Consider the following 12,079-nt stretch of genomic DNA (forward strand, 5'->3'; position numbering starts at 1 on the left):
CCATACTCGTTACTATGGCCTATTCCCCTTCTCCCCTCCAGCTCATTCACAAGACGTAGTTCACAAACCTTGACATCATCCTGAATCTTTTCTCATCCAATTTACCAGCAATCTCTGCAGTGCATTTCTGTGTTAATGTGCATAGCACAACCTCATGGTGTAAAAAAACAGTTGTTCTAGCCTTCTTACCCATTCTTTGAATACGTCAAACATAATCCCTACCTGGGCCTTTATGCTTGCTATCTTCTCTCTCTGAATTTTCTTTTCCTGAATCTTTCTACAGTTCGTTTATTATTTTTCTGCCTAATAATGTGGTTATGTACCACTGTGTAACAAACCACCCCAAAGTTTAGAGGCTTTAAACAACCATTTTCTCATCTCATAATTCTGTGGCTTATGGACTCTGTTGGACTCAGCTGGGTAGTCATCTTTTCCCACATGATGGTGGCAGATCACCAAGTCAGTTATCAAGGGATTGGACTGGATCCACCAAGAGGACTCACCTACATGACTGGTTGTTGATGTTGGCTGCCAACTGGGAGATCAGTGTGCCCTGACACGTGGGGTCTCCTGGTGACTTAACCTTTTCACAGCCTGGTGGCTGAGTTCCAAGGGAGAGTCCCCAAAAGCATGTCTTCCAAAGTAGTAAAGTAGAAGCAGCTGATCCTGGTATAGGGTAGGCCAGGCCATCTACACCTTTATCTTGTGTTATTTTCCTCATAGGACTTATCACTATCTGAAATTAATTTTTTGTCAATTTATTGTCATCCGCCACTAGAATGTAAGTTTCTTAAAGACGACCTGACTGGTCTAGCTTCCTGTTAGCCCCATCACGACAGTGCGTAGAATCCAGCAGCTATTTTGTAAATGTTGAACAAAGGAGTGCTGAACTCTTCCCCAGGCTGTATTCTCATTCTCAGTTTCTTGAAGTTAATGATATCACCGTTTTTGTTGATGGTGGGCCTTGAAATCTTACAGCCCTGTCTGTCATCGTTCTCCTTTTTTCCTTCTACGTGCATCCAGCTGCCAAGGTCTCTAGAATTAATCTTTAAAATGTGTCTGGGGGGTTGTTTCTGGTCTCATTGCCACAACTCTTTCAGATCAACATCCTTTTCTACTTCAGCCTCCTTTTGAACTGAGTCTACATTTAATTCTGGTTTCATCTTCCCCAAATATAGTTCCCATCCCCCTTGAAAACTATTGTTAGCAGGTAAAGTTAGTTACAAGCTTTTTACTTTGGCAGAGTCATCACAGCCCACCTCTCCAACTCTGTGTTCCACCATGTGCGTCCTCGTGTTTGCGGTTTCTGAGACGAACATGTTGCTTTCTGCCTCCCATGTCTTGCACTCTTAGAATGCTGCCCATACTACAAAGTCTATTTCCCATGCCCATTCCATGAAATCTTCCCGGTTGTTCCCAGTCAGATGTGCTATTTCATCCTTTCAGCCCTTGAAGCTCTGCTCTGAATCCTTGCTGAGGCCTTGATTGTTTGCATTTGCTGCTTACATTACTGAGTGTCTTTCACTTGCTGGCCACTGGGCTGGTTGTTGGGTTTAGAGAGGGGTGAGGCAAGATGGAGGAGAGGGCATTAGGAAGGTGAATTCAGACTTAAGTAAGGAGTTAACCTTCCCTGAAAGAGTTCACATTATAGTGCTGTGGTTTTCTACCTTCATTGTGTGATGGAACCAGCAGGGGAGCTTTGAAAATCCCTACACTTGGTTTTGACTAAAAAGATGCACAGCGTGAGAGTTGTGAGTTAAGTTTTATTTAGGACAAAATGAGAACTGCAGCCAAGAGACAGCACCTCAGGTAGCTCTGAGAGATTGCTCCAAAGAGGCCCTCCAGGCTCCTCTGTCCCTGGAATTCTCCAGGCAGGAATACTAGAGTGGATTGCCATTCCCTTCTCCAGGGGATCTTCCCAACCCAGGGATCGAACCTGGATCTCCTGCATTGCAGGCAGATTCTTTACCATCTGAGGCACCAGGGAAGCCCCCAGGGGAAGGTAAATATATGATTTTGATGCAGGGGGAGTTCAGTGCAATCAGGTGCTTACTTTACAAAAGGTTTTCTGCTAGTCACAAGGAGCTGATGTCACCACGAAGGGATTTAGTGCTTTTCTAGATAACGAGGAGATGCAAGGATTGGGATCATGAACTCAGTTCCCGAAAATATCTGTCTGAAGACCTCTTCCACCATTTCCCTGGAGCTCAGAGCACCTCATTCTCTGCCCTGAATTCCCCGCAGGGGCTGTTGAAGGTCTGCAGCTGCAGCAGCACAGGGTTCGGTCTTTGCAGAGGCAGATGGCGAACACCCCTGTTGTTTTTCAGTCACTGGCAAATGCTTTTGGCAAGTGCGTGTTTGTAGTTGACAGGCCAGTGCCGATTTGTAGACAGTGGTTCCTCACCTAGAGATTCTGATTTAATTGACTTGGGAGGTGGCCATAAGATTGGAAAATTCAGAAACTTCCCAGGTGATTCTAATGCAGGATTTTGTGGCAAGGGACGAGACTGACCAGTAAGTGGTTAATTTCAGTCTGTGTTATGCTAGAAGAAGAAACAGCACACCAGGAACACAAAGAAGTGTTTGGTTTAGCCTGAAGTTACTTTTATTCCTACAACTACACTGTAAGCCATTACTGGGCAGGGCCCAGGGCATTGCCATCTTGGAACTCCCTCACCTGATCCTTATTCACAGAGGCTGTTTGACAGAACATTCTGCAGTGATGGTAATGCTCTGTATCTGCACTGTCCAGTTTGGAAGCCACTCTGCCCAGTTTGGAAGCCACTAGCCATAGGTGGCAATTGAGCACTTGAAATGCAGCTAGTGAGAATAAGGAAATAATTTGCAGTGTAATTTTAATTTAAATAGCCACGTGTGGCTAATGGCTGCTGTATTGGACAATGTTGAATAGAGAAGATAGTGTGTTGAAACAATTTGACAGTGTTTATGCAGAGGCTTAGATGAAACAAGCTATTTTCTCTGATTGAGAGTTTAGTCACCTCATTTGAATCTTAATTTTGCACCTTTTAAGTTTCCCATTTCCCACAGCTTTACTGAGAAATTATTCACATACTGTACAATTCATCCATTTAAATTGTATAGTTCAGTTTTTTGGTATATTCACAGATAATGCACAACCATTTCCATAGTTAATTTTAGATCACTTTTCATCACCTCAAATAGAAACCCTGTAAACAGCTCACAGATATAGAGGGAAGACTTGTGGTTGCCAGGGGGCAGGGAGTTGGGGGAGGGATGGATTGGGAGTTCGGGGTGAGCAAGACAGACTATTATATTAATACATAGAATGGATAAATAACAAGGTTCTACTGTTTAGCACAGGGAACTATATTCAATATCCTGTGGTAAACCATAATGGAAAAGAATACAAAATGGAATGTATGCATATATATACTGAATCACTTTGCTACACAGCAGAAGCTAACACAACATTGTAGATCAACTATACTTCAATCAGAACAAAAGCTCTGTACCACTTAACTACCACCCCTGTGTCTCTTATATCCTCAGTCTCTTATATCCACTTACCAGTCTCTGTAGACTTTCCTATTCTGGACAGTTCATGTCAGTGGAATCATAATATATGGTTTCTGGTGACTGGCTTTTTTCACATGGCATAATGGGGGCTCAGCAGTGAAGAACCCACCTGCTAATTCAGGAGATGCGGGGTTGGATCTCTGGGTGGGTACGATTCCTTGGAGAAGGAAATAGCAATCCAGTCCAGTATCCTCAGTGGAGCTTGGTGGGCTACAGTCCATAGGGTCACAAAGAGTTGGACATGACTTAGCGACTGAACAACAAGGTTTTCAAGACTCTCCCACATTGTAGCGTGGATCAATACTTCATTCCTTTTTATGGCCTAATAATAATCCACTGTGTGATAGTCATTAGCTTATAGACATTTGGGTTGTTTCTCCACTTTGGCTGTTGTGAATAATGCAGCTGTAAATGTTTGTGTACAGGTTTTTGTGTTGACGTATATTTTCACTTCTCTTGGGTATATACCTCGGAATGGAATTGCCAAATCATTTAGAAAAAAAAATATATACATGTATATAGTCTCAATGAGACTGTGTGCACATGTATGTATGTGTTTATATACAAACACCATTTTACTGAGTATTTTTATTTCAGTTATTAAGACCCAGAGGGATGGTATGGGGAGGGAGGTGGGGGGGGGGGTTCAGGATGGTGAACATGTGTATACCGGTGGTGGATTCATGTTGATGTATGGCAAAACCAATACAATATTGTAAAGTAATTAGCCTCCAATTAAAATAAATAAATTTATATTAAAAAAAGAAAGCATTATCTTAACACTAGAAGTAGGTTGTTTTTATTAAAAGTAATCATACTTCAATATATGTGCTAATTTTTGTAGCATTCATGCAGGATGTTGTATTCTCTGCTCCTCTGTGAATGTCTGTGGCTGATAACTGCTTATGCTCATGATGATGAATGGATTGATCCCACAGACATGCTTAACTATGATGCTGCTTCAGGAAGAATGAGAAAATCTCAGGTATTTACAAAAATCCATGTGTGTATAATACCCTACCAGTCCTGTGATGGAAATAGTCTACATTTGTTACTGTTTTTCACAGAGCTGTGAAAGAGTCCTATGTCAGTGATTAATGACCATGCAGAATATCTTCCTGTCTCTTAGCCTAAGATGATTTCAACCCCACCTGTTTAATTCTGTTTCAGATTAGAATGTAAAGCTGATCAAGAAGCAAACCCATTTGATTTTAGTTCTTAGCTAGTATATAAATTTGAGGCTGTTATTTTTTTGGTGGTTTAATACAGTTGAAGAATATAACAAGCAAAGCCATAAAATGATGGAGTCAAAATTGTAGTCTTCACTAACTGTAGATTATTTTTACAACTGAACTATAAAGAAATAAAACCTCTCTCTGCTTTGCTTTAGGTGAAATATGGTATATCAGAGAAAGAAGAGGTCAATCCTGACTTGTCATGTGCTAATGAATTATCAGAATGTTACAACAGACTTGATTCTTTAACTTATAAGGTTAGGATTTTTTATTCATGATTTTTGTATTACTTATAGTATGTTAAATTGTTCTGTGTTTTCTGTCTTTGCTAACATTTCTTGTGTTTGTATGGATGTGAGAGTTGGACTGTGAAGAAAGCTGAGTGCTAAAGAATTAATGCTTTTGAACTGTGGTGTTGGAGAAGACTCTTGAGAGTCCCTGAGACTGCAAGGAGATCCAACCAGTCCATTCTGAATAAGATCAGTCCTGGGTGTTCTTTGGAAGGAATGATGCTAAAGCTGAAACTCCAGTACTTTGGCCACCTCATGCGAAGAGTTGACTCATTGGAAAAGACTCTGACGCTGGGAGGGATTGGGGGCAGGAGGAGAAGGGGACGACAGAGGATGAGATGGCTGGATGGCATCACCAACTCGATGTACATGAGTTTGAGTGAACTCTGGGAGTTGGTGATGGATAGGGAGGCCTGGCGTGCTGCGATTCCTGGGGTTGCAAAGAGTCGGACACAACTGAGCGACTGAACTGAACTTGTGTTTCTATCTAAAGTACAATTTACAAATATATAAATAATTTTTTTTCTTTAATTACCCTAGCCTTGGTTTCTCTTTACTCTGGCCTTGAATTTTTAAAAATTGTACTTTTATTTTCCTGTAATAACATTTATCTCACTATGTTGTAATTATTTCTTTACCAGGCTGAACGTTTCTTGGAACAAAGAATAATTTACTCATTCTTGATGCTCTATCACCTGTCACAATACTGGACTGTAGTAACTCATGACAAGTATAGCAAATGAAGAAATGTCTCTGCTGCTAGCTTATAAGCGTAACAGTTGCTCCTACAAATATAAGGGATTATTATAATCTGGTGTGTGGTAACTCTTATTTCATTTATTCAGTCCTTTTATTTCTGTGGCTGCAGTAGAGTTTGAGAAAGGAAGTAAGTCAAGATTGTTGGTTGGTTGAGTTGTTTGGGTTATGCTGCAAGAACCCACCTCTGTTGGTTTTGAAGCAGGGTGCTGGCGGCAGCGTGGAGGAGGCTGGGATGGGGGATGGCAGAGGTGCAGCAACGCTGAAGGCTCACCCTGAGGCTGTGACGGGGTGAAGAGAAAACTTTTCTGTGGTAGAATAGGCAAGTTGTGGTGGTTGAGGAATAGGGAAGAGCGAGAGTGAATGGGGGAGGGTTCCAGCTTGAGAGGCTGGGAGAGCTTGCTAATTGAGATCCAGATGTATCCCAGTGAGGTCTATAAGCAGCTGCTTGTGGTTCTTACCAAATGTGAATGTTGTCTCATCTGAGTGCTAGCAAAGAAAGGCTTGGATAAAATTTGCTTCAGTCTTAACTGCATTTTGTAGTGTAGTGAGCTAATTTGGCTGCCTGGTAGGAAATGGAGAAATGCCCTTTTACTGGAATTTTTCATTCCATTGTTTGTGACTTTGGGTCTGACATTGTAAAAACATGATTAGTAAAATGAAGTCTTTAGTCTTTGTTTAAAAAATTTTTTTTTACTCTTAAAAAGAAATTTAAAAATGTTAAGGTTTGTAAACCTTGCCTAAAAGCTGAGGAGTGCCCTGTGACTTCTTGAGTGTCATTCTGTCCTGGGTCTGTGTGTGCTGCTCAGTTCTTACGTGTTTATCATCTGAAGCCCATTCCAGTGCTCCACTCAGCTTGTGGTCCACACTCAAGTAATAAGTGGAAGTTGCTTATCGCAGGTTCTAAATGTCTTACGACGTGCACTACCCTCACTCAGAAACTAGCCGCTCTGGTGATTATAGACCTGAGTTCAGAGGAAGTCTGTCCTCATGAGGGATTCTGTGCAGACGGGCTGCCGTGTGTGGACGTCTGGAGAGGCCTTAGTTGAGTTGCTCAGTCGTGTCCAACTCTTTGCGACCCCATGGACTGCAGCACGCCAGGCTTCCCTGTCCATCACCAACTCATTGTTCAAACTCATGTCCTTTGAGTCGATGGTGCCATCCAACCATCTCATCCTCTGTTGTCCACTTCTTCTCCTGCCTTCAATCTTTCCCAGCATCAGGGTCTTTTCCAAGGAGTCAGTTCTTCGCCTCAGGTGGCCAAAGTATTCCTGCCATTTGGTAGGGCATGATTGATAGTTGGCAGGAAAAATCAGTAAAAGGCCAAAAAGTAATACACACATTCAAGAAAATCTTTGCTGTGTCCTTCATCTTCTAGCTGCATGTTGCCTCTGTTTCTGTTTGGCTGTGCTCTCTTTCTATTTTTTTTCTCCCCTTTTCCTTTTTTCTTTAAATCATTACTTTGGAATTAGGAAGGGGCAGATTGGTCCAAATGTTCTGCTTATCCACATCTCTGCTTCCTTGTTTCATGATCTTCAGCTTTAAAACTGCTGAAAGTCAGCAAGAAAACTGCCAGTTGGTGCAATATGGGACTCCTGGTGCTCTTTTGTTGCCTACTCTTTGCAAAGAGAACCCACAGAAAGCAGGCCAGCTCTACATTTTAATCAAGCTTGATGAACATAACCAGCTCCTTACTTTGACCTTGATGGGGCCACTAGGCTAGAAACTTGACCCTTACATTAAACTCTGACACTAACTAATGTATTTGTTTTGTGGTGCAGATTGATGAATGTGAAAAGCAAAAGAGAAAAGACTATGAAAGTCAAAGCAATCCGGTTTTTAGAAGATACTTAAATAAGATTTTGATTGAAACCAAAAAGCTTGGACTTGTGAGTATTTGATGTGATACTAATCAGTGTAGTGGATATTTTTGTTGTGTGTTAATCTCACATTGTGTCAGCAGTGATAAAGCATCATTATGCTTCAACAGAGAATACCTGACTTGCCCTTTTACCAAAACCTTAATCATGCAGGATTGAAGGTAGCGGCCTGCTGGTTTGGTGGAAGGCAAGTGAGCAGTGCTGACCCTTCTGCTTTTTCTTATAGTTCATGGGAATTTACTTACTCTGTGCACTGCTGTACCACCTAATTGAGTTGCGGGGAGAGGGAGATTGTTTTAAATTTGCTATTTGAACTTTGCTGATCAGTTGCAAACTTAAACTCATGACTTGGTAAGGAAATTCTATTCCAGTCCTTAGTTCTTTTCTATCATTTCCACACTTTCTTGTTCAAATGATGTAATATCATTACATATTGAGAAAAAGAAAAGTGGGTTTTAAGATTTTTCCCCTAGCTGTTTATTGTGGCAAGGGCTGCTTTATAGAATTACATGTCATGGACATATTGTTCATGATTAATATTAAGATTCCATTTTTTCGAGTCATTGTTTTCCCTTCAGGGAGTTGAAACATCTAGAAAACTTTAAAAAAGGGAAGGTTAAAATGAGCAATAATCCCACATTATTTTGGAGATGTAAAAGCAGATGTAATCATATGTATAACCTTCAGTTAGAGTCTTACAACAAGTGCAAGGTGGAAAAGAGTCTGTTTTATAGACGAGGAAACAAATGGAGCTAGAAAATACTCAAGATGGAGAAGCTTGGAATAGTTTTGGTTTTTTAGAAATATTTAATCAGTGACTACTTTTTTATACTTACTGATGATTTGTGATATTACATGACACTTGGGTTTTTCTCATTTTATACCTACTTTGTAATATAAAAATCAGTGTTTACTGTTAGAAAAGATAATTTTCTCTTATGTGAACTGTTTAATGTTTATAGAGATTTTGCTAACCTGTACTCGCACTAATAAAGATAGTTGTGAATGTCATGTATGTTTGTGGAAGCCCAGATTTTGCTGCTTTTTGAGATCCTTTTTGTTTTTCTTATTTTTACACTCTAAATTTTAGGCTGTTTGAAAGCTGTGTCAGCAAATGGAAAGTCATAAACTGAATCATAAAATAATGATAGTTTATCCTCACTGTTTGTGGATTCATATTTTGTAATGTTTTGAATACTAAACTTTATTTGTAACCTCAGAATCAGTACTCCTGCTTTTGTGTCACCCTTAGACATGCTCAGAGTGGCAAAACATTTGAGTTGCCTGATGAGCCCACTTTCAGTTGAGGTGAAACAAGGTCATTTTCAGCTCTCGTGTTATTTTGTGATCTCTTTATCTTTTCAGGCTATTTTCTAATTTTTAAACTTTTGCTGTTTAAAAATCTCCCAAGTGTTTTGCTGTCTAGTGATCCTAAGCACAGGGAGGCTGAGCTGTGCCTTAGAGAGAAATACCCTTGTTAGATAAGTTCAGTTCAATCACGAGTCATAGTGCTATTGGCTATGAGCTTAGTGTTAATGGATCCACAGTATGTATTAGGTGTCTTTAAACAGTAACATAAAATGTTATGAATTGATTGGTTGATGAAAATATGGGTGCAGGAAACTAAGCCCATATTTCCTTTAGGAACCATGGTTCAGTATTTGCTAACTGGTCCAAGGTGACTTTATAGAATGTAAGTACTACAGATAGAAGGAATCAACAATAATTTAGTAAAATGTACTATATGTTACTTGCATAGAGTTTTATAATCTTGAAATGTTTTATAATTTTAAAAACATGTTTTAAATTTGGAAATTTTGTACTTTTGAAATGTTTTTCATGTTTATTATCTTTGGTTTTCATGTTGGCCTGTGAGACAGACAGGTAGATATTATTATTCGTATTTTATACCTGGGAAATATCATGAACTAATTATTTAGTTCCAAGTTGGTTTTATCTTAATGTTTCATTGAGTAATGATAAAATTCTCCTTTTCTGTTTTTTTTTTTTTGGCAAATTTAATTCAGCCTGATGAAAACAAAGATGACATGCATTATGATGCCGAGATTATCCTTAAAAGACAAACCTTGTTAGAAATACAAAAGTTTCTCAGTGGAGAGGATTGGAAGCCAGGTGCCTTGGATGATGCACTAAGTGATATTTTAATTAATTTTAAGTTTCATGATTTTGAAACATGGAAGTGGCGATTTGAAGAATTTTTTGGAGTGGATCCGTATAATGTGTTCATGGTAAGATGGGATGAGGGGCACCTGATTAACAGTTTACTTTTTAAAATACTTTAAAAACTTCACCGTAATTATATTGAGAACTCACGCTAAGTCACTGATACTGGCTTGATGAACATGCAGCACAGTGGTACAAATGATTTTGTGTATTCAAGTCCAGTTCTTTTTCTTTGCTCTCAGTCAGCTCTTTTGATGGGGAGGATGGCTTGGCAGTGACTCTGTGTTTCTGTTTCCAGGTGCTTCTGTGTCTGCTCTGCATCGTGGCGTTAGTAGCTACTGAGCTCTGGACCTATGTTCGTTGGTACACCCAGTTGAAACGTGTTTTTTTCATCAGTTTTCTCATCAGTTTGGGATGGAATTGGATGTATTTATATAAGGTAATATATAAGTAGAAGTTTCTAAAACTCTAAAGTGTTATTTCATAATAGGAGACTAAGCTATTTAGAGCTAGTGTAACCTCGGGTGAGGGTGTGAGGCAGTGATTGGAGTGTTGGTGAGGAAATTGGCAGCTGCTCAGATGTCCCTGGTTTTTTGGGTCCTTGACCAAGTTAGTGGAAGGAAATGTGCAGTCCTGATTTTCATCCTGCTTATGTGTGGCATCTGGACAGCTAAATTAGAATAGAGTTATGTAGAGAAGTAAAAAATTCTCATGTTGGTAACTTGGGGTATGTCTTTTTTATTCTTTGCTAGAAATGATGCCAAAATACTATTTTCTAAAGTTAGATTATTTTATGACTATAAGAATGGTGTATTTATAGCAGAGAATATAGAAAGGATAGAAAAATACAGAGAAATTTAATTTTTAAAAAATTGTCTAGGGAATTTCCTGGTGGTCCAATGATTAGGAGTCGGTGTTCTCACTGCCAGGTATCCAGTTTGGGGAACTAAGAATCCTGCAAGTTGTATAGAGTGGCCCCCCCAAAAAAGTCTATAATTTTACCACCTAAAGATAACCACTGTTGATGTTGTGAGGTATTTATAAACTTTCCCAAATTTTTATTCTTTAAAAATCAGGACCACATTATATATTAACATTTGAACGAAGCATTATTTTTCGTGACAAATTGACATATTGTTCCTGTCAAACTAGCATAATCATTGAAGAAAAATTTTAGACCTTTTAATGAGTCAAGTGGCCAGCTATTTTCAGTGAATTCATCTGATTAAATCTTTGTGATATTTCTTTAACCTTTCTCTCTAAGTTCTGTAGCTTCTAGAACCAATTATTTACAAATTAGAGGAAGGAAGAAAGTTTGGTTGAAAATTATCTGTGATTTCCCCCAAGGCTTTGATTTATAAAAGACATTTTGGCCATTTGTGCTGAAAATCATTCAAAGCAAAACACCATTTTGTCATGAATTGTTTGGGAGAGTGAGTAGGCACTTAATATGTATAGTTATGTTTTGGGGCATGACGTGAGCTATATTTGAACTAATTTTTAAAACAATCTTCTCAGTAAAAAGGTTTTCTAGAATTCCTCCTCATAATTATTTTAAAAGAAGGCAATTGTAGTTAGTTCTTTACCAATTGAATGTGTTTTGCCGTGAGTTGAAAAGAGCCACTCTTTTAAAATAATATGTATTTTTTTCTGTGAAAAATTTTTAAATAATCTGGTTTGGATGAATGGTGAAGACACGCTTTGAAGTGTGGTTTTTAGGGTGAGTAGGCATAATCTTTATTGTTAGTAGCCTCTCATGGTTCCCTTTGGTGTTGGTCAGCTTGCTTTTGCCCAGCATCAGGCTGAAGTTGCCAAGATGGAGCCACTTAACAATGTATGTGCTGAGAAGATGAACTGGAGTGGAAGTCTCTGGGGTAAGATATTGGTTCTCTTGGCTTTATTTTGAGTAGAGTTTCTGAGAATGAGGAAACATTTTAATAATTACAAACAAATGATAAAATGCCAGAAGGAGGCTTTCCATGACTGAATCGTTAGTATCAGAACCGGCAGGAAGAGTTGTAGGCTTCAGTGACTTCTATGTTTATATGTCACAGGAAAGGGATAGAAAGTATGTATGTGTCAGCTCTGATATTATCTGTCTGCCTGAATTGGACTCACTTGTGTTTGTCTAGTTCTTAGCACAGTGTCTAGCACGTCCTGGGTCCTCAGCAGAAGT

The 12,079-nt window shown here is 39.2% G+C and overlaps 1 protein-coding gene across 3 annotated transcripts in view; it reads left to right on the plus strand.

The window, feature by feature from the left end:
* Positions 1 to 12,079, plus strand: part of CLCC1 (chloride channel CLIC like 1) — a 33,157-nt gene that overhangs the window by 11,679 nt on the left and 9,399 nt on the right. For all 3 annotated transcript variants that reach the window (XM_027536329.1, XM_027536331.1, XM_027536330.1), the window contains exons 2-7: positions 4,403 to 4,543; positions 4,949 to 5,050; positions 7,621 to 7,728; positions 9,747 to 9,968; positions 10,202 to 10,342; positions 11,684 to 11,777. In XM_027536329.1, coding sequence (XP_027392130.1) covers positions 4,415 to 4,543; positions 4,949 to 5,050; positions 7,621 to 7,728; positions 9,747 to 9,968; positions 10,202 to 10,342; positions 11,684 to 11,777 — 796 coding nt within the window. In that variant the 5' untranslated portion in view covers positions 4,403 to 4,414. The remainder of the gene's footprint in view (positions 1 to 4,402; positions 4,544 to 4,948; positions 5,051 to 7,620; positions 7,729 to 9,746; positions 9,969 to 10,201; positions 10,343 to 11,683; positions 11,778 to 12,079) is intronic.

Source organism: Bos indicus x Bos taurus, chromosome 3 (genome assembly GCF_003369695.1).
Source record: "Bos indicus x Bos taurus breed Angus x Brahman F1 hybrid chromosome 3, Bos_hybrid_MaternalHap_v2.0, whole genome shotgun sequence".
Taxonomy (NCBI): domain Eukaryota; kingdom Metazoa; phylum Chordata; class Mammalia; order Artiodactyla; family Bovidae; genus Bos; species Bos indicus x Bos taurus.